Source organism: Ylistrum balloti, unplaced genomic scaffold, assembly GCF_031769215.1.
Source record: "Ylistrum balloti isolate Yb309-2 unplaced genomic scaffold, AGI_CSIRO_Ybal_v1 Utg370242, whole genome shotgun sequence".
Classification (NCBI taxonomy): domain Eukaryota; kingdom Metazoa; phylum Mollusca; class Bivalvia; order Pectinida; family Pectinidae; genus Ylistrum; species Ylistrum balloti.
Window position 1 is genome coordinate 1,297,486 of NW_026782196.1, and position 27,487 is coordinate 1,324,972.

General features: G+C 35.7%; 1 protein-coding gene across 1 annotated transcript; it reads left to right on the forward strand.

Moving 5' to 3' along the window:
* LOC132552265 (RUN domain-containing protein 1-like) lies at window positions 1–26,301 on the forward strand. Its single transcript, XM_060216419.1, has 18 exons — window positions 1–89; window positions 614–779; window positions 3,395–3,530; window positions 3,855–3,953; window positions 4,571–4,678; window positions 5,038–5,147; window positions 9,225–9,267; window positions 10,078–10,168; window positions 11,985–12,043; window positions 12,731–12,736; window positions 17,465–17,557; window positions 18,084–18,220; window positions 18,366–18,486; window positions 19,200–19,292; window positions 19,725–19,835; window positions 20,818–21,008; window positions 22,306–22,400; window positions 24,533–26,301. The coding sequence occupies exons 2-18, from the start codon at window positions 622–624 to the stop codon at window positions 24,637–24,639; spliced, it is 1,758 nt and encodes a 585-aa protein (XP_060072402.1). The 5' UTR covers window positions 1–89; window positions 614–621; the 3' UTR covers window positions 24,640–26,301.
* Window positions 26,302–27,487: the final 1,186 nt, after the last annotated feature.

Below are 27,487 nucleotides of genomic sequence, written 5' to 3' on the forward strand. Positions count from 1 at the left end.
ATTTGAGGGTTAAACCTCTGATTTTGATCTCCACGCACATTGGATTGTTAAAGAAAATTACATAAATTTTACATTTATTTGCAATACAGGTGAGTATACTAATTGCATATGTTGACGAGTGCCACCCACGCAAAATGATCATCATTAATGGTCGTGAAAGAGTTAACTGAAAAGATCGCGATATTAGTTAACGGCTTGCACACCGTCTTAAGGTAGGATTTGATTAGCCATAAATTGGATCAGATGGTAATCTCCGTAAAAATAACATTGTCAACTGTACTTTTTCCCAATATAAGCAGCGTTCTACATCTGTTTATTTTAGATCCAGTGGATAACTGTGCTCGCCCAAGCATGATGTGTTAACAGTAATAAAGCATTAAATACAGTACAGAGTAATCTTAAAGTAGCGTTAGGTACCAGTCTCCTTGTTACAAATGTTACAGATCTTTTTTTTCTTGGAAGTATCTCCATGTACCAGGTCTTGTGATCCTACGTCAGTGGAGACTTCTGTTCTAGTTAAGAGAGAACATGTTCGCCTGTATTGTATTTATTATCTGAATTATGAAGTCTTAACAGTAATCTTGAATTTGAAGATGTGATTGTTATCTTAAAGCACTCAAGATGATGGACGAAACAGCAGTAACAAATGATTTGGATGACAGTGTAGAGTACAATTATGACAGCTTTGATGAACAGAATGATGAACGACCAACAGAGCGCTGGGCACCACTTGGAGCTGCTGCAACTAGTCCTGTCCCTGGGGCAGCTGCTGAAGCAGAGTATGTCATAATACATTGTACATGCCATGTTAAATTACCAGGATGAAGATGATATTGATTGTGATTGGTAAACTAATTATTTAAAGAACTCACCAGGGAAATTATACCTTATTTATTCTGCAATAAACCCATAGGACTAATACATAGTTTCTGTTTCAAAGTAGTGAATGGGATTACAGAGTAATGAAATAACATTTATTGGCATTTGTTGCAGAAATGAAAAAGACTTAATTGAGATTATCGTACATAGTGTGTCAACAGACAAGGGCATTTTGCTTAAAGGTCACAGGCAACATTGTTTTGCAGGTCTCTCTATTTTGACATAGATATCACCTGGGAATACATAGTACCCTCAAATCAATTTCCACATCTCGGTGCAGTTGTAGCCGATTGTGTTCGGCTACAGATGTGTTTGATTGCCTTTTCCGTTTGCATTTGGGAATCTCTAGTATCCAAAACTTGTGATGTCATTTCTGCCATTGCACACCTGCCAGCTGGTGCTGACTGATGGAAATGGGGTGGAAGTCTGACATATCTCATTTTATAATCAATGTTATTTCAATAGTGATGGTTCACTGTGATGTCTAAGGGTGTTATAAAACTAGTGAAAACTTTACCACAAGCTTCATAGATACAAAAGGATAAAGAAAGTTTGGAAAACCAGACAGATTTGAGATGAACTGTGGGCAATGATTAATTTGGATGGGCTCTTTATCATTATCTTCCAAAGATGTTAATTGAAAAACACCACACTTTCATGCCACACTTGGGTGAACAGATGAACACTACTGTATATCTGTAGTCAGGACCAGGTACAGACTGTCATATTTACCTGTATATTTTCACACAGGCTAAGCAGGCAAAGAGATTGGATGTTGTACCTTACTGACAGGTTTTACAGTCACCATGATGGTCTTTGGTCTTATTCTTATATTAGTGTAGTATTATTATAAAACTCTGTTTTTATATTCATATCAGAACAATAACTTTTATTTCAAAATTCAAACAGAATAATTAAATATGTATTTTTCAAAACACTCAAAAACATAATAACTACATCTTAAAAAGTTTACTTATCAGTTGCATTTAAAAGATATCGTAAGCTGTCTTTGTAAATATATTAATAATGTTTATTATCCTATATGCGGAGGTTGATGTTGTATATGTGCATGTCTTACTGGGTTTATGTACAGGTTATATTTTTGATTAACTCAAGTTTTTAGCACATTAATGAATGCCTAGGGGCTTGGATGAGACATCAACTGCATGTATCCAGATGCATTTTTTTTCTCTACATAAAACAATTACAGAACCAGTGTGTTTTTTCAGTTATCAAATTTTACCTCTTAATTGTTTTATGGTCCTGAACATGGTTATTTAATTAAATATACCTTAAGGTAATTACATGTGTTAGGGTCACGCTCATTGTGGTTTCCTAATTATCTATGGATCAGACCACATCAAATGTTACGTCGCAGTGACAAGTCAATTGATTTTTCTGTAGATTTTTTTTTTTTAATCTGATCTCCAAAAAGTACCTGCGCACTATACACGAGTGCGCACTATATGCGAATATTTACGGTAGTCGGTGTAATTTACAGTCTTCATAAACACTACTACTTACACTGCGTCTAATGGCAGAATTGACATCACAAATGAGAATCCTTCGTTATCAGAAAGGGAATAACTCTAGATGTTTTAACTTCCTCAGGTGTTTACAGGTAAATGGAATGCTACTTGTATTTCATGCAATAAACAATCACTTTCTTAAGACATTATCTAATGATTTTTTTTGTGTAAAAATGACTTTCTATTTTAATTTTCCGGTGACCGTTGTATGATATGATGTACAGCATTTTGCAATCAGAATAGAAATGCATGGTAGCATATATACCAGATATAATACTGAATGTGAAAGTAGATCTTGGATTGCTTCTTATGTTCAGTATTAAGGTACCCTGACTCTATAAAAATTCAGTTTCATTTTTGGATTTGCTGACTTGTACATATTCTCAGTAATAGAACATAAATTCACAGTCACTTGGACCAGCATTGATATGTTTTTACAGTGTATAATTATTGGCCGGGTTGCACACAGTTCAAATCAGGGTTATAGTATGGTGAATGTTGGGCGGGCGGGGAAAAGGGGTGCCAGTTTTGTAGAATCAACTCCTCCTAGAGTTTTTAAACATAGAAGCTTGAAACTTTGTAGGATGTTTATGTATATGTCGAAGATGTGCACCTTTTATTATGGATTCATTTAGGACATTTTTCTGGATTTTCCAGGCTTTGGAACTTAGTCATTTTCCGCATATAAATCACCTTGGGGTCCTAGATGTCCATTGTCTATTTTTTGAATATTTCTGAATCAAAAATGGCTGCAACTTCTTTCTTCAAATGCCCTTCTTCTGCACCAATTCATAAAATACAACCAAACTTTCTCTCTTATAACAAATATTCTACATACTCAACAAATGAAACACCCTTAACAGTCTTATGAATACCATATAAGATTTTTCAATTTATGACATTACAGAAATAGGTAAAAATATGAAGAAAAGAATTGGATTTCATAACTGTAATAATTACATATAATATTAACACTTTTCATGCAGTCACACCCAGCAACTAGAAAAGCTGGAGGAGGAACAAGAACAGCTGAATTCTTCCCTCATGGCATTGACAACTCACTTTGCTCAGGTACAGTTCCGACTGAAGCAGATTGTCAGTGCTGATGCTGATGACAAGGAGGTAAGCATACATGTGATTATCATGTCAGTGTTAACAAGGTCATAACAATATACAACAATGTAATAACATTTTATAAGGCAAATATAATAATGATTTAACTCAAGTTGTTTATGGATTGCATTTCTGAATTATCATCCTTCATGTTACACATATGAAAGGTTATATCCTTATTTTTATGGAGAAGTGTCATTCAAAACTTAAGTTAGTGATAAACTTGTGTCAAACTTCTATATATTTAGCTAGAGTGACTGACCATGAATAGTGTATATACGATAGAAAACTACTTATTACCACAAATTGTTACTTAAACATTCCTGTTTGAAGGTTCTTCTGAAGGAGTTGGAGCAGTTTGCTTTCAAGGGAATACCAGATGTTCGGGGCACAGCAGTACAGGAAGCTCAAAACCTTCATGAAAACTTAATGGTTGAGTCCATATTCTTGTTTTGTCATTGCATTATCATAAATTCATCATAGTGAAGTTCAAAGTTAAATATTTTTTTTACAATTGTGAAAAAAGCTAATTGTTTATATTGATCACTCTTAAACAGGCAAAGTTCATCTTAATGAGTTTCACCATGATTAATTACATTTAGTTTTATCGTACACATTTTCACATGTTGTATATGATAAAGTGTAATATCATGAGATCTTACTTGAACTCCTTTTGATATTGTGTTCCTTTGTCAGTTATACAACTGTTAATTATAGCATAAAAGAATATCATGTTAGGTTTAGTTTGGTGGAAATCTATGTGATTGCATGTAAGGTCCATGTTGTAGCTTCAGTCAGTAAATTCAAACTGTTCTAATTTATCATCTTTGAAGCATTAACAAATTATTGTAATGTCTTCAGGATACTAGAGAGCTTTACTTGTAGTTTGGCAATGTCCTTATACAGTCGTTTCTCAATTTCAGTCAATTAAGCGATGGAATAATAAATAGTAGGGCGTACTTTGTTGTGCTTCAGATATACTGATTTATATAGGATGTATTCACCCTATCACTTTTACAGTTTTCTAAAGCTGTCTTATTGCTTTACAGAGTGACAGGGAACATGAATTGAAGATAACAGAACAAAGAGAGAAACAGCAGGAACTAATCAAACAGCTAAAAACCCAATTAGAGGACCTTGAGACATATGCGTATGAGGTTAGAAAATATTTAGACTTTTTTAATCAAATCTTCTATATTAACCTGTAAATGTTTTATCTATTTGAATTTTATATCTATCGGTGCCAGTATAACTTGGGGATAATACAGTTAATGGTACTTTCTTAAAAATTTGGGAAGATGTTCCTGATTTTACCTTACTTTTGGGAATTTTGTTTTGAGGAAACAACCTTTTATCATCTGTAAACCGCGGCAAAACGTCTCATTTCAGACTATGATAAAACTGATATCTGTCTGAATTTTATTTACTATTCAGTTTTGTGCATATGATATTTTCAAAATTTGTAAACATTACTACAGTACATAGTTAATCTTAAACAATATTTTTGAATCTACAGACAGGTGAAGCAGAATTACCAACAAATAAGATGATGGAGAAACAGAAAGTAGTGATCGACGAGCTTAGAAATAAGCTGGACTTGGATCTTGATAATTATCAAAAACTTAGGTAATGGTCAGTGGCAGTGCACAAGCTGCAAGAAAAAGAAAATGTTCTCATATAAAAACCAAACATTCTAGTCAAGATTCTAATCTGTGACTACATCTGTGACTGTCTAATGTCATATGTCAAGAATGGCTCTTCATAAGCTTTGAAAGTTGTTAATTCTTAAATGAGTGATAAGTTAAAAAAATCAGAATGAAATTTTATGCAATTGAGTTTTGCCTGCCATCCTATCCTCATTATTAATAAAAAGTTAGGATTAGTTTAGTTGCTCTGGAAGAAGCATATATTTTGTGGTTAAACTATTCATTGACATGAAGATTTTTGAGGTAAGACATAACATTTAAATATTTTAGCAGCCTTTTGTCTCTTTAATAAAAGTTGTAACATTATGATAATACCTGGAATACTTTGGTCCAGCTTCTCCTGTGGTCTTTCTTGGTCGGAATACATGTTCTAGCTTCTTCTGTGATCTATTGTGATCCAGAATACTGTGGTCCAGCTTCTCCTGTGATCTATTGTGATCCAGAATACTGTGGTTCAGCTTCTCCTGTGATCTATTGTGATCCAGAATACTGTGGTCCAGCTTCTCCTGTGATCTATTGTGATCCAGAATACTGTGGTTCAGCTTCTCCTGTGATCTATTGTGATCCAGAATACTGTGGTCCAGCTTCTCTTGTGATCCAGAATACTGTGGTCCAGCTTCTCTTATGATCCAGAATACTGTGGTCCAGCTTCTCTTGTGATCCAGAATACTGTGGTCCAGCTTCTCTTATGATCCAGAATACTGTGGTCCAGCTTTTTCTATGATCTATTGTGATCCAGAATACTGTGGTCCAGCTTCTCTTGTGATCCAGAATACTGTGGTCCAGCTTTTTCTATGATCTATTGTGATCCAGAATACTGTGGTCCAGCTTTTTCTATGATCTATTGTGATCCAGAATACTGTGGTCCAGCTTCTCTTGTGATCCAGAATACTGTGGTCCAGCTTCTCTTATGATCCAGAATACTGTGGTCCAGCTTCTCTTGTGATCCAGAATACTGTGGTCCAGCTTCTCTTACGATCCAGAATACTGTGGTCCAGCTTCTCTTGTGATCCAGAATACTGTGGTCTAGCTTTTTCTATGATCTATTGTGATCCAGAATACTGTGGTCCAGCTTTTTCTATGATCCAGAATACTGTGGTCCAGCTTCTCTTATGATCCAGAATACTGTGGTCCAGCTTCTCTTGTGATCCAGAATACTGTGGTCCAGCTTTTTCTATGATCCAGAATACTGTGGTCCAGCTTTTTCTATGATCCAGAATACTGTGGTCCAGCTTCTCTTGTGATCCAGAATACTGTGGTCCAGCTTCTCTTGTGATCCAGAATACTGTGTCCAGCTTTTTCTATGATCCAGAATACTGTGGTCCAGCTTTTTCTATGATCTATTGTGATCCAGAATACTGTGGTCCAGCTTTTTCTATGATCCAGAATACTGTGGTCCAGCTTCTCTTGTGATCCAGAATACTGTGGTCCAGCTTTTTCTATGATCTATTGTGATCCAGAATACTGTGGTCCAGCTTTTTCTATGATCTATTGTGATCCAGAATACTGTGGTCCAGCTTCTCTTGTGATCCAGAATACTGTGGTCCAGCTTCTCTTGTGATCCAGAATACTGTGGTCCAGCTTTTTCTATGATCTATTGTGATCCAGAATACTGTGGTCCAGCTTCTCTTGTGATCCAGAATACTGTGGTCCAGCTTCTCTTGTGATCCAGAATACTGTGGTCCAGCTTCTCTTGTGATCCAGAATACTGTGGTCCAGCTTCTCCTGTGATCCAGAATACTGTGGTCCAGCTTTTTCTATGATCTATTGTGATCCAGAATACTGTGGTCCAGCTTTTTCTATGATCTATTGTGATCCAGAATACTGTGGTCCAGCTTCTCTTGTGATCCAGAATACTGTGGTCCAGCTTCTCTTGTGATCCAGAATACTGTGGTCCAGCTTCTCTTGTGATCCAGAATACTGTGGTCCAGCTTCTCTTGTGATCCAGAATACTGTGGTCCAGCTTTTTCTATGATCTATTGTGATCCAGAATACTGTGGTCCAGCTTCTCTTGTGATCCAGAATACTGTGGTCCAGCTTTTTCTATGATCTATTGTGATCCAGAATACTGTGGTCCAGCTTCTCTTGTGATCCAGAATACTGTGGTCCAGCTTCTCTTGTGATCCAGAATACTGTGGTCCAGCTTCTCTTGTGATCCAGAATACTGTGGTCCAGCTTTTTCTATGATCTATTGTGATCCAGAATACTGTGGTCCAGCTTTTTCTATGATCTATTGTGATCCAGAATACTGTGGTCCAGCTTCTCTTGTGATCCAGAATACTGTGGTCCAGCTTTTTCTATGATCTATTGTGATCCAGAATACTGTGGTCCAGCTTCTCTTGTGATCCAGAATACTGTGGTCCAGCTTTTTCTATGATCTATTGTGATCCAGAATACTGTGGTCCAGCTTCTCTTGTGATCCAGAATACTGTGGTCCAGCTTTTTCTATGATCTGTTGTGATCCAGAATACTGTGGTCCAGCTTTTTCTATGATCTATTGTGATCCAGAATACTGTGGTCCAGCTTCTATTGTGATCCAGAATACTGTGGTCCAGCTTCTCTTGTGATCCAGAATACTGTGGTCCAGCTTTTTCTATGATCTATTGTGATCCAGAATACTGTGGTCCAGCTTCTCTTGTGATCCAGAATACTGTGGTCCAGCTTTTTCTATGATCTATTGTGATCCAGAATACTGTGGTCCAGCTTTTTCTATGATCTATTGTGATCCAGAATACTGTGGTCCAGCTTCTCTTGTGATCAAGAATACTGTGGTCCAGCTTTTTCTATGATCTATTGTGATCCAGAATACTGTGGTCCAGCTTCTCCTGTGATCCAGAATACTGTGGTCCAGCTTTCTCTATGATCTATTGTGATCCAGAATACTGTGGTCCAGCTTCTCTTGTGATCCAGAATACTGTGGTTCAGCTTCTCTTGTGATCCAGAATACTGTGGTCCAGCTTCTCTTGTGATCCAGAATACTGTGGTCCAGCTTCTCTTGTGATCCAGAATACTGTGGTCCAGCTTCTTCTGTGATCTATTGTGATCCAGAATACTGTGGTCCAGCTTCTCCTGTGATCTATTGTGATCCAGAATACTGTGGTCCAGCTTTTTCTGTGATCTATTGTGATCCAGAATACTGTGGTTCAGCTTCTCCTGTGATCGATTGTGATCCAGAATACTGTGGTCCAGCTTCTCCTGTGATCCAGAATACTGTGGTCCAGCTTCTCTTGTGATCCAGAATACTGTGGTCCAGCTTCTCCTGTGATCTATTGTGATCCAGAATACTGTGGTCCAGCTTTTTCTGTGATCTATTGTGATCCAGAATACTGTGGTTCAGCTTCTCCTGTGATCGATTGTGATCCAGAATACTGTGGTCCAGCTTCTCCTGTGATCCAGAATACTGTGGTCCAGCTTCTCCTGTGATCCAGAATACTGTGGTCCAGCTTCTCCTGTGATCGATTGTGATCCAGAATACTGTGGTCCAGCTTCTCCTGTGATCCAGAATACTGTGGTTCAGCTTCTCCTGTGATCTATTGTGATCCAGAATACTGTGGTTCAGCTTCTTCTGTGATCTATTGTGATCCAGAATACTGTGGTTCAGCTTCTCCTGTGGTCCAGCTTCTCCTGTGATCGATTGTGATCCAGAATACTGTGGTCCAGCTTCTCCTGTGATCCAGAATACTGTGGTCCAGCTTCTCTTGTGATCTATTGTGATCCAGAATACTGTGGTCCAGCTTCTCCTGTGATCGATTGTGATCCAGAATACTGTGGTCCAGCTTGTCTTGTGATCCAGAATACTGTGGTTCAGCTTCTCTTGTGATCCAGAATACTGTGGTCCAGCTTGTCTTGTGATCCAGAATACTGTGGTCCAGCTTGTCTTGTGATCCAGAATACTGTGGTCCAGCTTGTCTTGTGATCCAGAATACTGTGGTTCAGCTTCTCCTGTGATCGATTGTGATCCTTTTTAAATATTTTTATGTTTATCTTTCTGTTTCAGTACTGAGGAATTGAGAATGGTTGTAGACCGTGCTGTAGGACAGGTAAAACCAAGTTTCTTTTGTTGTATCATTTTGTGTTGTTGTATATTACTTAAAGCTATCACATGTAGTACATAATTAATTTGTTATATTGCCTAGAATATGAGAGGAATCTTTTTTTAAATAATACATTTTTTCCTTTGTAATTGATTTTGTGGATAAATTCATCAACAAAATCTACTAGCATTATAATTCGCAGCACAGTGAACCCAAGAAACAATCTTATTCGGTATATACATAAGTAAAGTTATGCGAAAGATTTTTTTGTATTTTTACTTTGAAACTACATGTTTTTGGAATTTTGGACTTATTCTTTTGCATCAAAACTAAGTTCTTGAAAGGCTCACATTTGAAAAAGTCAAAAACAATATGCAACTTATTTCTTTAATAGTAAACAAATACATGTTTATTCATTTATGAAACTGCAGGCTTATTTTGAGGATAGGCTTATTTTTAGGTAGGCTTTTGTTTTATGGTTTTTAGAGAATCTTGACAACTGCTTACTTCATACCCTTCATATTTTGTAAATATATTTATTTTAGATTTAAAAATGATGTCACAGCAATTTAATGCTTAGGTTTTCTATACTTTTTTTTAACCTTAATCCATGTGTCAGACTTCAATTTTTTCTAATTAAGCTCAATTTTGGATACTTCTTTGGGAAAGGTGATTTCCTTCAGTGCTGTATCAAATGTATAGGACACATATTTCTATTTCTCTATATATAAAACCAATACTAGACTTTTACATTTGATGATTGCTGCTGCTGGTGCGCTATCTGATCAGTCATTGCTCTTGTTTCTGTTCTTGCAGATAGTGAATCCTGCCAAAGTGAAGGAAAAGCTTGTTGATCAGCTAAAGACACAAATCACGGACCTAGAACGCTTCATAGATTTCTTACAAGGTAAGGTATAGTCAGTCAACCATTCACAATCGTAAATGGGTAGTCATATCTGTAATTTTTACTGTCACTTACCCATGTGACAGGGCTGATTGTTTTTACATGTTACAATGAGAGTCATGATCAGCTCTCCTGATTTCGTAAAGTAGTGAAAATCTGCTGTATTGATGATAACATCTATAGCAATGAAAGACCAAAGGATATAAGAACTTCTATAAAAGTGAAATGGATAACAAGAAATAATTCTTAACGTTTTTCATATTCCTCTTTGTTGCATTCCTTTATTGTAAATATTGAAATGTAATTAAATATGGATGAAAAAGATGTTTTCTAAAACAACATGTGTACCAGTAATGGGTTCTGAATTGGAGTAAGAATTTTATTTTGGCTATATTAGATATAAGATGTAAAATCTGTAAACCAAAGTAATATACATGTACTGCTGCCACACAAATTTATTGCATGATATGTTAAAAGGGAATTTTACTACTAATACTGCTTATTGGTGTGATATTGTGATGATTCAAAATTCTAACTGTTTCAAATTCAGTTGAGTCAGGTGAGAGAGTCTTTACACCTCCTCTACATTAGAAATGAAATCTGTAATCTCAGCCTGTAGTACTGTAGTTACTGTGCTTCTAGTTCTAACAAGTATTAACAAGTTATATACAGAATCAGTAATGGTCCTTTTTATTTGGGTTTGTAATACCTGTAGCACTTTGTTGGTATATGGTTGTAGTAAATTTGTGATATTATTCCCTAAGTGTATCTATTAATACAAATTGCTGTAAACTATCAGTATAATCATATTTCCTGTAATGTATGCATGCATCACACACAGGTTTACTCAGCACTGCTGTATTGTTAGCTCTGTATAAACACACATAGAAGTAGGGACATACTGGTACTTCACTGTTTAGTTTACCAATTCAGATGTTAGTTAAACATAGCAATTCAACTATTCATATTACTGCTTGAGAGTGTAAGAGCCGTTGTGTAAATTGATTGTAAACTACAAACCAGCAGAGAGAGTTCCTCTATATGTCGTTGGTGAAAACTAGTGAACATTAAATCTAAAATATGACAAAATGTGATGATAATTATTAGCTCCCCTGGCTTAAAAGACCAGTGAGTTAACTCCTGGTGTATGATCCATTATCTATTGCTTCAATAAATTTCAATTACAAAAATACTTCTCGAGGAAGAGAGTGGGTTGGATTTTGACTTGTCTAGAGTATCCTTTATATTAATGGGGACCAAAATTTGTGCTTTTCCTCAAAGAGAAGGGTCAGATTGAGGCATTACTGGCTGATCCTAAAAGTCCTTAAATCTTAAATCCTGGATTGAGTAATTTTGATCAGAAGCATTCTTGGACAAACAGGAACAAGTTAATATTTATAATCCTCTAGAGATTTGGTCTAAAACTTCATGCGATGATGAGGATAATCATCAAATATAATTCGATTATTGTTGACAAAAATGTTCTTTCAGGATTTCTGAAAGATTCAGGAAAGTGATGCAGGTCAAATAGGCCTCTTATTGATATTGTTATTTGTGTAAACAAAAAGCAAGTCTTTAGCTGTTGGTTTTATACATGTGTTGGCAATGTGATTAACAGTTCTATATCTAGCCCATCCTATTTTGATCAATTGAAAGTTATTGCAAAGTTCAAGTTTGAGGAAACCTTTTAAAAATAATGCACATTTCAGAGTTCAGGGCCAAGGTTTATTATACAGCTTTGCTAATATGAAAGAGAGCGATGGCTTTAATGTCTTGCAAACATTTTATAGTTGATTTAAAAATGGTGTGACTGTTTCAGGCGAAGCAAGTAGTCCAGGACCTCTTGGCAAGGAAAGGTGTACATGTCCTGTTCATCGGGTAAGGCATACATCTGTACAATTATAGTACCAGACAGTCTTCACATACCCTTACTATACATTCTGTACACTGTAGACAAAAATTTAACTTTGAATACACATGCATATAAATGACCTATAAAGATATATACAAATACTTTCAAATTGAATGAAATATAGACAAATGTATAGACATAATTTAGCACTCTTTTTGAATTAGATTTCCTTTCAGATACACATTGTAATCAGATACACACATACATACCTAAAACAGCATGAAACACAATAGTAGAAAGTACATTATTTCTGTAAATGAACAATTTGGGAATTTCCTGGTTCTTGTGTATAAAGCATCATATTTCTGTCCTCTGTCTAGCTCTGTAATGGTAAGTTTCTGGTGTACAAAACTGCATGTTGGTTTTTGATTTGAAAGCAAATGTGAATCAGAGAGGTGTATGATTTGTATGAAGTATGGTTTGTTTTTATAAAATCATGTTTGGAATTGGGTTTTGATTATCAAATTATTACCTATTAAAAAAACTTGAAAAGAATCATTAATATGATGGGTGGGAAAATCAAAATTTAAATAGCATCATGTAAAAGTCTGTGTTAATGGTAAATATAAGGCAATTTAAAGTTTTAACTTGGAATTACACATGAAGTGAACTTTAGTCCTGTTCATGTTGTTTTTAATGCTCTAAAATGACAGGATGAGGTAAGGTCATTGCACTTCCTAAAAATTCATGGCAATTGCTTTATCTAATGGATTTGTTTGTGTTGGGAAATGCATGATAATGTACACAACTTTACTAACATTTCATGAAATTTCATCAAACTTCAGCACAACAATTTTATCATTAATTGATTTAACACTACAATCATATAACACTGATATGCGGAGAACTTAACACTGGTTTTATTAGGAGTTATAAACTTAACACTGGTTTTATTAGGAGTTATAAACTTAACACTGGCTTTGTTAGGAGTTATAAACTTAACACTGGTTTTATTAGGAGTTATAAACTAAACACTGACTTTATTAGGAGTTATGAACTTAACACAGCTTCTACTAGGAGTTTAGAACTTAATGCTGCTTATATTAGAGTTCAAAACTTTACACTGCTTTAACTAGGAGTTATAAACTTAACATTGGTTTTATGAGGAGTTATAAATGATAGTTATGATAGTTATGAAAAGTAACTAACATAATACTGCTGTTTGAATACAAACTAACTTCACACTATGCTTTTAGACGAATTTAGAAGACTTCCTTTTGACATTCAGGATAATTGATGTAGGACAGACTACCTCCTGACATTCAGAGTAATTGATGTAGGACAGACTACCTCCTGACATTCAGGGTAATTGATGTAGGACAGACTACCTCCTGACATTCAGGGTAATTGATGTAGGACAGACTACCTCCTGACATTCAGGGTAATTGATGTAGGAGAGGCTACCTCCTGACATTCAGGGTAATTGATGTAGGAAAGGCTTCCTCCTGACATTCAGGGTAATTGATGTAGGAAAGGATACCTCCTGATATTCAGGGTAATTGATGTAGGACAGACTACCTCCTGACATTCAGGGTAATTGATGTAGGACAGACTACCTCCTGACATTCAGGGTAATTGGAGTATACCTCCTGATATTCAGGGTAATTGATGTAGGACAGACTACCTCCTGACATTCAGGGTAATTGATGTAGGAAAGGCTTCCTCCTGACATTCAGGGTAATTGATGTAGGACAGACTACCTCCTGACATTCAGGGTAATTGATGTAGGAAAGGATACCTCCTGACATTCAGGGTAATTGATGTAGGAAAGGATACCTTCTGACATTCAGGGTAATTGATGTAGGAAAGGCTACCTCCTGACATTCAGGGTAATTGATGTAGGAAAGACTACCTCCTGACATTCAGGGTAATTGATGTAGGAAAGACTACCTCCTGACATTCAGGGTAATTGATGTAGGAAAGACTACCTCCTGACATTCAGGGTAATTGATGTAGGACAGACTACCTCCTGACATTCAGGGTAATTGATGTAGGAAAGGATACCTCCCTACATTCAGGGTAATTGATGTAGGACAGACTACCTCCTGACATTCAGGGTAATTGATGTAGGACAGACTACCTCCTGACATTCAGGGTAATTGATGTAGGAAAGACTACCTCCTGACATTCAGGGTAATTGATGTAGGAAAGACTACCTCCTGACATTCAGGGTAATTGATGTAGGAAAGACTACCTCCTGACATTCAGGGTAATTGATGTAGGACAGACTACCTCCTGACATTCAGGGTAATTGATGTAGGAAAGACTACCTCCTGACATTCAGGGTAATTGATGTAGGAAAGACTACCTCCTGACATTCAGGGTAATTGATGTAGGACAGACTACCTCCTGACATTCAGGGTAATTGAAGTATACCTCCTGACATTCAGGGTAATTGATGTAGGACAGACTACCTCCTGATATTCAGGGTAATTGATGTAGGACAGACTACCTCCTGACATTCAGGGTAATTGATGATATTAGGGTAATTGAAAGACTACCTCCTGACATTCAGGTTAATTGATCTGACATTCAGGGTAATTGATGTAGGACAGACTACCTCCTGACATTCAGGGTAATTGATGTAGGAAAGGATACCTCCTGACATTCAGGGTAATTGATGTAGGAAAGACTACCTCCTGACATTCAGGGTAATTGATGTAGGACAGACTACCTCCTGACATTCAGGGTAATTGATGTAGGAAAGGATACCTCCCTACATTCAGGGTAATTGATGTAGGACAGACTACCTCCTGACATTCAGGTTAATTGATGTAGGAAAGGCTTCCTCCTGACATTCAGGGTAATTGATGTAGGACAGACTACCTCCTGACATTCAGGGTAATTGATGTAGGAAAGGATACCTCCTGACATTCAGGGTAATTGATGTAGGAAAGGATACCTTCTGACATTCAGGGTAATTGATGTAGGAAAGACTACCTCCTGACATTCAGGGTAATTGATGTAGGAAAGACTACCTCCTGACATTCAGGGTAATTGATGTAGGAAAGACTACCTCCTGACATTCAGGGTAATTGATGTAGGAAAGACTACCTCCTGACATTCAGGGTAATTGATGTAGGACAGACTACCTCCTGACATTCAGGGTAATTGATGTAGGACAGACTACTTCCTGACATTCAGGGTAATTGGAGTATACCTCCTGATATTCAGGGTAATTGATGTAGGACAGACTACCTCCTGACATTCAGGGTAATTGATGCAGGAGAGAAATCATGGTAATTGATTCAGGAGAGACAATGTCCTTCTAAATTTTAGGATATTTGATACAGAAGAGAAGTTACCACCTTATGACATTCAGGATAATTCTTTCATGATTGTTTCCTGATTATGATGACTTAACTGTTATCTGTACTTATATTGATGCATGGAAGAAATAAATGGATAGAGGGACTGAGTTTCAGTTTGAAAACCATCTGTTATTCCCAAAGTCTCTCAATTTGTGTCATTTCTTTGGCTAAATTACTTCATTTTGGCTCATGGATGCATTTTTCTGTTGTGAATACAGAACTTTTTATTCCTTTGTTAAGAACTATTGAAATATTCAGTTACCTTACCAAATATAATAATCTCAAAAACATAATCACATTATTTCATGACGAACTCCAGAATTTCTTATACTTAATACTCTATTATCTATCCAGTAACTTCTCACGGAATCTTTACCTTTTTACCTTGTTAGCTTGTCGATTACAAGTATTGATAAGCTTATGCTGTCTCTCAGCATTGATGTCCCATCCCAAAACCTAAAAAAAAATCTGGGGTTAATTTCTTGACAGCTTATAGGTCTAAAAATACATGATTGATGATATGAATTTAAAATTTGTTTGTCACTTTTTACAGTACAGCTGTACAGTATATTACTTCAGAAGTCCATTATTATTTATCCCATGCCCCTTGTATTTCATACATGTGTGTAAAATGATGAGACAGTTTGCAATGGATGCTTCCAATGAGCTTGCAAATCATGGATTGTGCTTGTCTTATGCCAGAACTTGTGACAGCTCAATATAGGAACTATTACTAAGCAGAAGTGTTGCTTTTTATATGCCTCTAAACATTTTTGACAGGACGTATTATGGTATGGCTTTGTATGATGGTTTTAAGCTTTTACTTTTATCAAGATCACCTTTCACATTTTTCAACTGATCTCTCTCAGAATTTTTAGGCTTTAACACCTTGAGATAAAGTTCTGTTTTTTATGGATGGCAATTTGAATGAGCAATTTCTATGGGAGTTATTGCCCTTAGTGTTATTTCAGCAATTTAATCTTGTCCAGATATTCTCTTCCACAGTTTTCTACTGATCTCTTTCTGGTAGGCTTTATCACCCTGATCATAACATGTATTTTCTTGTACAGCAGTTTGATTTGACAATTTTGGAGGAGTTATTGCCCCTTTTTTAAGCATTTTATCCTTGTTGGGATATATCCTCCATCAGTTTTTAACCAATTTCTTTGAAACTCTGTGTAAAAAGCATTTTGATTGTTTGGAAATTTTTTCCCAGTATTCTATCCATTTCTTAATAACGTGGTTATTTTATCATCAAAACATATGGCACTGTTTTTTCCTCTTGACATTTCTACTCAGTCTTTCATTTTGATACAATAATGTATTTTCTTTGACATGGGATGGACTTATTGTTCTACCCGGTGGTACTGTCCTTATATAGATGTAATAAAAGAAATGAAATAATGCAGCTAGTATCTAACTTTTCATGCTTATATGTCCATATGAGCACAGCATGTTGCATGGAAATTTTATAACAATGAACTACAACTTTGATCACTGTGACCCAAGACCCGGTTATGAGAGAAGTATACATTGTTTCCACTTGGTGCTTTTCTTACTTCATCAATCAGATGAAATGTCTACCCACAAGGAATGGTAATACATCTCTTGGCCTAAACTTTTTCCCTGTGTTATTATGTTATCATCACCTATGAATTACTACTGACTGCCTCCTGACAAAACTTCTGTCAAAAATATTACACTTGATGACTATTGAAACAATCATATGGTGTATCTTTACATGTATCCCAGCTATATGTCACATTAGCTTTCACACTGATATTGTCATAGCTCCATACATAATAGAAAATGAAGTTTAAGAAACTTGCAATTGCTCATTTTATTTATGAGACAATGTGCTTAATTTTTTGTCTGTGTTTCTCTGAAATATTTTACATCTTCTCAAAGTCTTGATATTACAATTCATAAAAAATTTCTGACATATTATTTTAACAAATACTTAAGAAGTTATCATTTACTGACTGATATTTCAAAATATATAAGCAAAGTTTAATATTTGAATGTGGATGACACAGCCAGTCATGATTACCTTATTCTCGATTTTTTTATTGACAGTTTGGCGATGATGGATCGGACCATGGAAAAGATTGTTGTGTAGCTCCACAAAGTGGACGAGCCTCTCTTAAAGACGGCAAAGCTAGAGCAAAGGTATGAACACTTTTGTACCAAATCTTACTTTAATGATCTTGTGTTTTGTCTGTCTTATAGAAGTATTTCTAAATGTGCTGGTGCAATGGACATATGATCATAAGGTTAGGTTAAAAAGCAGCTGGTAATTATTCAGATTCAGCTCTCCATATTCAGGCCCTATGATGAATCCCATGAGGCAGAGGTTAGAGGTCAACTATGAATGCTTTATTAATAAATGATATTTCTCAAAATATTTAAGTAACATACCACAAGCTACAATGCTTGGTTTATTGATGAATTATTTACATCCAGTATACTTACTGACAAAAAGATTTCATTCATAACAACACTGTCGCAATTACAGTGTGTATTTATTCAGGCACCCAATGTTGTTAGGACCTTATATATATTGAAAAACTAAAAATCCTTCCTTTAATGGACACCCTTACAAATATTCACAGGAAAAACAAACAAAAAACCTTTCCAGAACCAGATAGCAGAACAACAAGTGTCCATAATAAGAATCACATGATTTGAATTGTAGAACATTCGTGAGACAACAGCATTTATCAGGAGAACAATTACAGTGCTTCAAATGTTCCTGTTGAGTCAGTTTGGTTGTGGTAGCAGGGACTTTCAGAGGAATGTCCTCAAAAAGACTACCAAGGGCAACCACTGGGGGTAAGTTAAGCAGAATTGGAACATACATAAGTCTTTGTTCTACATGTTTATGTGTTATATAACTCGGTGAATAAATCTGATCTTTAGTAAATAGAAATAATTGAAGAAAAACAAAGTAATCAAAGTCACAAGTTATTATTTACAGTGATTTGAGGGCCAGACTTGAAGTTGCTATAACAAAAGTTGCAGACTTGGCAAAAGAACAGCAGGATGAAAAGGAATTGAAACAAGAGAATCAGGACGATTATGGCAGTGACTCTGAGGAGGTGGGTCAACTGTAAAATAAGTTTAGAAAGGTCAAAAACTTAATGCTGAGAGGAAGTGAGTCAACAGTAAGATTTCTTTAAAGATGTCACTAACTTAATAATTGGAGGAAGTGAGTCAATTGTAAGACTGATTTAGAGAGGTCACTAACTTAATGCTGGTAGGAAGTAGACCAAGAGATGTCAATTTATTAGAGGAGGAGGTACAATTGTGCAGAAGGATTGTGTTCATTTAGTTGACAATGACGGGACTGCTGTAGGCTTTGAAGGGTGAGAAATGCAGTTTTAGGTGGTATAATCATTTTAGAGAAATAAATACACGGCTAAAAATTGAGTAACTTGAATATTGTTTATAAGTATGGAGAATTAGGAGGATTAGTGGTGATAGGACAGCTGTAGACTGTTTAGGTATAAGTCTGGAGAATTAGGAGGATCAGTTGTTGAAGGACAGCTGTAGACAGTGTAGATGTAAGTCTGGAGAATTAGGAGGATCAGTTGTTGAAGGACAGCTGTAGACAGTGTAGATGTAAGTCTGGAGAATTAGGATGCTGAGTTGTTGGAGGAAAGCTGTAAACTGTGTAGGTATACATAAGAGCTGTGGTAAATAAACCATCTAGAACATATCTTCATTGTTAAGAACTATCCATAGCAAACTCATGAATAGTGTGTGCCTATACTGCCCATCGATTATCTAACATATGTCATTTTTATTTCAGAGCCAGGAGCAGAGTAGCCCAGCTTTAACACAAGCTGTGAGGAAAGATTTGTCTATGACCATCCGAGATCTCATGCAGCATGGACTCATGGAGGTAGGTTTGAAAACATATCCTCTAAATTGTCTTTATGCAGAAGATTGAGTGTAGTTCTCAGGAACTTGGTTTAAAATCTCTTGATCTGGGGATATGTACTAGGGGTATGATATCTCAATTTCAAGAAGTTGGCAATAACATTGAAAATCTGTTACAATGTAAACCAAGGGAAATTTTAATTTACGGAAGATAGAAAGCATACTAATTGTAGATATTAGAGAAATCATATACCTGTCGTGAAGTCATTTTCATCTTGTTTATGACGTCAGAATCTATCTTTTTTTAAAATATTTATTTTTCATGGCTTGATTTTTATCCCAACAGGGTCCAATGGATCTTCTGATTAGATTCTAGGATGCTTTCATCCAATCTAACTTTTATCACTTCTTCTCATCAGGAACTTATTAATGCATTAAATAATTATTTACATAGATTGGACAAAGTACCAGTGTAGTTCCATTTGGTTGTATCCCGAACCGGTCAGCAGCTGTCACCAAACAGATGCATGCCTGGGACTTACTCTTGAGGTTTTATGAGATGAAGGTATGTGTATATCTGATTTTATCATAGCAACTCACCATTGTCCTTTCTGAGTCACCTAGCCACCTTTTGGTTTTCAAAGTCATCCTCTTACTTTGTGGCTCTTTTAAGGACTAATGGCTGCCGGACTGTCATCATGGATTTTGACAATAGTAGTTACCAGTATAACAATAAAGAATTCTGTTGAAATTGAAGTGATTGTAAACAGGTCATTGGGGCAACACTATAAACAGGCATATATGACAATTATTGCAAATGCCTCTTGCTTTAAATCTCATCATTGTCATATATGTCCAATTGTGGTTGGGAAAGTTTTCATGAAATCAGTATTCAGGCTGATGGCCTGTTATTTATCTTTTTATATTAAAACATTATTTTGTATTAAACTTAACTAAATGATAAATATTTGATCAAGTGTTTCTTTAAGATTAGTTTTGAATTTTTAGTTTCATCTTTACTGTCTCACATATGTATGTATTAGTGTTTCTTGTATTATGAAGAAGTTGAAATGTTGGAATTTAACACTTTTAGATACTTATTCCATTGCTACACTCTATCATTTGCTTTGGAAATCTTACCACATATAGACAAGAGATATCTTGTTAACTCCACTTCACAAGAGTCAAAGAAGGGAAATAACCCATCCACAACCATGATTACTCTTTTTGAAGTTTGTTATTGCTATTTCTTGAGATGAATCTTTCTTAAATTCCAATTTTAAAAAGTAAAAAGAACCGAAAAGAAGGGAAAAGATCCAACTTTTAAAGAGCAGATGAAGACCATACACGAAAAGATACTAAGATCCTTCTGGCATCTGTTCATATAGCTAGTTCTTAAAGAGTTTCACTGAAATCTCTATATACAAAACAACATTAGATAGAATATATTTGCTCTTCATATATAAATGGTTGGAATGCTGACAAGATTTTAAAATGTTTATTCACGTTTGTTGCTAATGAATAGTTACTTTATTGTACCTTTACAGCATGGAAAAGAATACAATGATTCACCATTCAGGAAGCTGTCTCAGTCCTTTCATCTGGATATTGTCGGGGGAAAGCCAATCACTGCCAAACAGACTTTACTTGGGGCCATTGATACGGTCATCACATCCCATACACCACTCAAACGAACAGAGGATTCCCACTTCAAGGCATTTATATCTCTAGCTCTCAAGTAAGTTAACCAGGCAGAGACAAGTAGATCTCAGTAGATCTGCTTAAGCTTTTTGGCAAAATGAACATTCAGGCATTGTGAAATAGCATTCTTTCATTAATGTAGATCAACATGGTGTCATAATAGGGTTGGAAACATGAACCCTAATTAATGAAAAATTGTGTTTGTTTTGTTTCACTTTACATTGACCTTTGGGACACTGACCATAGCATGTCAAGTGGTCATTACTAATGTTGCCATCTTTAAATTTCTGATTTCTGTTACATTGCTTAAGATGCTAAGATAATTGCTTTGAACTTCAAGTTTAAGGAGATGAAGCATGAATTATTTATTATCACAGGTGCCCCAAAAAGCATCATTGGACCACTTACATCTTTTCTGTTGATGTATTCTTCCAAACAATTTGTTCAGGGTATATGACAAATTATATGGAATGAAGATTGAAAATCCATCTGGTCATATTAGAACTTTGATGTTTTGATCTTTTTTTTTCTAAACATTTATTGCTTAAATAACAGTAAGCACTGGTAAGGTGACCATTAAAAATAACCACTGATATAACAGCCAATAAAATATGGTGTAACAAAGATGAATAGTTCATCACTCTGTCGGCTATTTTTGTCAGCAATGTTTGATGAAAGTGCTCTTCAGAAAACACTTTATTGACATTGCAGAGATACACACTGAATATATATCAACAGTGTGATGAAGCCTTCACAGTGTTGGATAAACTAATTATGCAGTAAAATATCAGTTGATGACACCATAGTGTCTGTCATGTACTAATTTTACCATGTGTAAACTGTGACTAAGAGATTATTGGTCATGATAAAATATGAAAGCAGGTGAGAATTTCAAAGAATAAACAAATAGAAGTTAAGAAAAATCACTTACTGGAAAAAAACAAAATAGATTACAAATTCTTGTTTCTGAACAATTTTTGTATGAAAGAAGTCAGTGTGGCACATCAGAAAGTTAACTCTGGGGCTTAGTCGTCATAAAAAAATGTGTCAACTGTTAATTCCACATTCCACTTATTATTACATTTCTTCCTGACAAACAGAACATGATATTAAGCATTTCCCGCTGTGGTATATCTTAAGTTCAAAGAGGGTTTAGTGCAGGATTTAAGCTCATAAGAATGTAAAAATAGGACACAGAACAACATGGCCTATTTGCAACATTTCTGTATTTTTTATTCTCAACATTTAATCTATCAAATACATGGACAAAAATCTTAATATATAAAGAACACAAAAATGATGGGTTTATAAAAGTGTAACTCTTTCCTTCACAGTGAAAAGAAACTTTCCACATGGTTGAAGTTGCTGTTCCGAACACAGTCACTAATTGATCACTACTACCAGGACTGGAGCTATGTGGCCCGCACAAGTATGTGGTAATTCTGAGTTATCAGGGATTAGGCTAAAAATAGTGGCCTTACAAGTATGTGTAATTCTCAGTTATCAGGGATTAGGCTAAAAATAGTGGCCATACAAGTATGTGTAATTCTCAGTTATCAGGAATTAGGCTAAAAATAGTGGCCATACAAGTATGTGTAATTCTCAGTTATCAGGAATTAGGCTAAAAATAGTGGCCATACAAGTATGTGTAATTCTCAGTTATCAGGGATTAGGCTAAAAATAGTGGCCATACAAGTATGTGTAATTCTCAGTTATCAGGAATTAGGCTAAAAATAGTGGCCATACAAGTATGTGTAATTCTGAGTTATCAGGGATTAGGCTAAAAATAGTGGCCATACAAGTATGTGTAATTCTGAATTGTCAGGGATTAGGCTAAAAATAGTGGCCATACAAGTATGTGTAATTCTGAGTTATCAGGGATTAGGCTAAAAATAGTGGCCATACAAGTATGTGTAATTCTCAGTTATCAGGGATTAGGCTAAAAATAGTGGCCCACACAAGTATGTGGTAATTCTCAGTTATCAGGGATTAGGCTAAAAATAGTGGCCATGCAAGTATGTGTAATTCTGAGTTATCAGGGATTAGGCTAAAAATAGTGGCCATACAAGTATGTGTAATTCTGAGTTGTCAGGGATTAGGCTAAAAATAGTGGCCATACAAGTAAATAACACTGTGAATTATCAGAGGCTGGGCTATATAACAATGAAAAATCAGGTTCTGTCCAATAAGGAGTGGTTCGTACAAGGAGGTGTTACATGGAGTAATCGCGCGAAGGTGTTAATAGTGGCTCATACGAGGAGGTGTTATATGGAGTAATCATACGAAGGTGTTAATAGTGGCTCGTACGAGGAGGTGTTATATGGAGTAATCATGCGAAGGTGTTAATAGTGGCTCGTACGAGAAGGTGTTACATGGAGTAATCATACGAAGGTGTTAATAGTGGCTCGTACGAGGAGGTGTTATATGGAGTAATCATGCGAAGGTGTTAATAGTGGCTCGTACGAGGAGGTGTTATATGGAGTAATCACGCAAAGGTGTTAATAGTGGCTCTTACAAGTAGGTGTTACATGGAGTAATCATACGAAGGTGTTAATAGTGGCTCGTACGAGGAGGTGTTATATGGAGTAATCATGCGAAGGTGTTAATAGTGGCTCGTACGAGAAGGTGTTACATGGAGTAATCATACGAAGGTGTTAATAGTGGCTCGTACGAGGAGGTGTTATATGGAGTAATCATGCGAAGGTGTTAATAGTGGCTCGTACGAGGAGGTGTTATATGGAGTAATCACGCGAAGGTGTTAATAGTGGCTCGTACGAGAAGGTGTTACATGGAATAATCATACGAAGGTGTTAATAGTGGCTCGTACGAGGAGGTGTTATATGGAGTAATCACGCGAAGGTGTTAATAGTGGCTCGTACGAGGAGGTGTTATATGGAGTAATCACGCGAAGGTGTTAATAGTGGCTCGTACGAGGAGGTGTTATATGGAGTAATCACGCGAATGTGTTAATAGTGGCTCGTACGAGGAGGTGTTATATGGAGTAATCACGCGAAGGTGTTAATAGTGGCTTGTACGAGGAGGTGTTATATGGAGTAATCATACGAAGGTGTTAATAGTGGCTCGTACGAGGAGGTGTTATATGGAGTAATCATACAAAGGTGTTAATAGTGGCTCGTACGAGGAGGTGTTATATGGAGTAATCATGCTAAGGTGTCAATAGTGGCTCTTATAAGTAGGTGTTATATGGAGTAATCAGGCGAGGGTTTTAATAGTGGCTCGTACAAGGAGGTGTTATATGGAGTAATCAGGCGAGGGTTTTAATAGTGGCTCGTACAAGGAGGTGTTATATGGAGTAATCAGGCGAGGGTTTTAATAGTGGCCTTTAGGATTAGCTCTAATACACATGGCTAGAACACTGATGTTTGACTGTGAGACGACGCCTTGTGATAGGATGTATCATGGAGATGAAAAACTGGTAACCAACGAAATAAGTCTGACAGAATGTTTGTTATATGAAGTAATATTGAAAGGATTAAAACATTTGGTTGTGATTTTATAATATTTCAATAATTGTTTATTTTATACCTCTTTGATTTTCAGGTTTTGATGATTCACTGAAATCCATGGACAGACTGAGTAAATTCAACTTCCATTTACCGGTAGACCTGGCTGTGAGACCATTCAGCAACATCAAGGATGCGTTTTAAAGCCTTTCAGTTGCTGCTCACACAGCTGGCCACAGTAGTGGAGCTTTCCTTTCATTGAATATTAAGTTAAAAAATCACACAGTGCAAAAAGAAAAGAAACCATTCCATTTGGGGAGGGGGTAAAGTTTATGATTACATAGAGAAATTACAATCTTGACCATTAGATTTTTAATGTTCAAGTTTGAACAATAAATGTCTTAATATCGTACCATTTGTATACACATATTGACCTTGGCCCCTAGGGGCTGATGGACAAGGCCAAAAGAGATCTAATCAATTTTAAATTCTCAATATTTGGATATGGTAAACAATAATCGGATACTTACATTGATGGAAGGGTCTTGAAATGTCTAGTTAAGCAGAAGTGGGTGACAGTTCATGTAACATTAATTTTGCATTACATACACAATGTTGTTCAAGTTATCCTTGTTAACAAGGTGATTTCTGTGACGTAGGAAATCGTAACAAACCATTTGGTTATAGAAGTCGGGTAACTGTAAAGGCCTTTCACGGTAAAATAAATCTTGCGAGAGAAGATCAGTACTTATATCCAATAAAATGCCTTTTAACTCAATAATTCTATCTATTTATAACAAGTAAACCTCTAATATGGTCTTTGCCAGTGTTGAAGAACAACTAGCCTTTCTCTACATATTTTGAGGTTTGCAATTTAAACCTTTTGATGTCATATGATTATGATGTAATTCATGTACGAGATTACAAAGTAATTTCAGTGTAGTTTCTACTTCCCTCCAACTAAAATTTTCCAAGACTAGCTAGATTTTTCTCTGCTTAATGTTAATACTCTGATCAGGAGATGTAAGATGACTAGGGGATCATCATCATTGTGCAATATGGCCGGAAGTTTCAATGTCACATTACACGATGTTATCTCATTTAATGAAGTTTGGCTATTATGGGAAGTGTTTCGGTGTAGCTGTTAAGATACACATTATGGCTGGTATACAGTTACAATTACATATTGTCGAATGACGATCTTTGAGACTTGGTGGAAAAATTTGAGGAAAGGGGTTCATTAGTTGATTACAATGAAAAGAACAACAGCTATAGTTGGAAATTTACAATGAAGAGTGACAGGTTTAATTCAACATGATGAGGAAAGGAGAGAATGGTAACTTGTGTTTAAGACTTACAGAGGAAAACTGATACCATAAGTTAGGGTTTGTGATGGGAGTGGAAATATGGGGTTTAGACCTAGAAGGAAAAGTCAGAAGTTTCCTGATAACTAAGGATGAAGAGAGGGTATTTCAAGTCTGACTATAGAGAGAGCAATTGCAAGATTTTGTGAATGGGATGATAGAGACAAAAGGGAAGTTATTATTAGTTAGAAGGCATATCAGCAGACCTGATAATATGTGAGAGTTGTGATAGTGATAATGTGTATAAATCATGCAAGGTCCTGTACAGTTAGTGTCAGAAAATTCCAAACTGTGTTCCTATGTCATTGTTTTTTTTAATTAGATCTTCTCTTATTTGGTTTGTGTACATCTGAAAATTTTCCCTATTTTGTAATAACACAAGTGTTAGTGTTTAACTTATGAGCTTCTTTGGAATTCTTTTTCAATTGAACTTTATTTATTTTACAACAATTGTAAAACAAGTTATTCCATGTTATATAAATCACTCTTGTTGTCCTGGATGGAATTGATGCAAGTCTATAGGGGGTGGGGTGGGGTGGGAGGGTCACTGTGGAAGGAAACAGGAGTATCCAGAGAAAGTCCATGTGGTTGGAAAGGTTACCCGATACCTTTTGATGTCTGTTCAGGGAATCCAACCCTGGATGCCAAGATGGAAGACAATTGCGTTTGGAATTATTACATAGTGTTTAAAAAATAAAGGCCTACTATTATGTCTGATTCTATAAATTTCTTCTTGACTGTCTTACAGCGATCTCTTTAAAAAAAAAAAAAATACATTCTCATATTTCTGGGGCATATTTAGGAAACTCATCATAGGTTAATATCTATATTTTATCAGATTGATGCCAAGCATTAAGCTTGTGAAGTATATAATGGCATAAGTTTGTTGTTTTATGTTTAAACACAAGTCATGCATATCAAGTCACAAAATAACGACACTCCACCAGATACTTTATCATTTAAAGTAATATGTACACAAAAGGTTTTCTTATCTTCAATGAATACTTTAATGTTTTCTATTCTAATAATACACTGTACATTGTGATGTTCACAATGTGACTGCTGAAACATTGCCCGCTGTTACCAATGTGATACTAAAGTAACAAATCTGGATGTGAATGTTGATTGCTTTACTCTCTCATACTGGACATAGTCACAGTAGGTGAAGCCTTGCTTGCTTTACTCTCTCATACTGGACATAGTCACAGTAGGTGAAGGCTTCATATTTTGGACAATTGCAATTGTAAAACATGATTTTTCCGAGCTACTTGTATTTTTAATTTGTGACTTTCCTTGCAAACTTTTACTCTATTACAGAGCTAAGAAAAAAATACTAATAGAATGACTAAATTTGTTCAATGATTCATTTTTAAATTTTTTTTTGTATGGAATCAATTTTATTGATTAATTAATAGTGTTTCTGAGGATATTAAACTGATATTTATATGAATACCTGTACACTTTGTATAATGTACAAATTATCTTACCTTATGAAATCCATTTATCATGAAAAGTTGTTTCCATGACGACACTAAAATTTCGTGATAATCGAATGAAATCCAATTGAAATTTTTTGTTTTACTGCTTTGATGTTTTCATGAAATCCAATTTTCTTTAACTAATCCAAGATCTTTTGTGTGATTTGTTTAGTTATGTATTACATTGTGTTTAAATTTGTTACAGACTTA

Excerpts from the sequence above, each read along its gene's own strand:
- LOC132552265 (XM_060216419.1), top strand. The coding sequence starts at position 622 with ATGATGGACGAAACAGCAGTAACAAATGATTTGGATGACAGTGTAGAG. Across the intron at positions 3,531-3,854 it reads CTGATGCTGATGACAAGGAG|GTTCTTCTGAAGGAGTTGGA; the intron begins GTAAGCATACAT and ends TCCTGTTTGAAG. Across the intron at positions 21,009-22,305 it reads TTTATATCTCTAGCTCTCAA|TGAAAAGAAACTTTCCACAT; the intron begins GTAAGTTAACCA and ends TTTCCTTCACAG.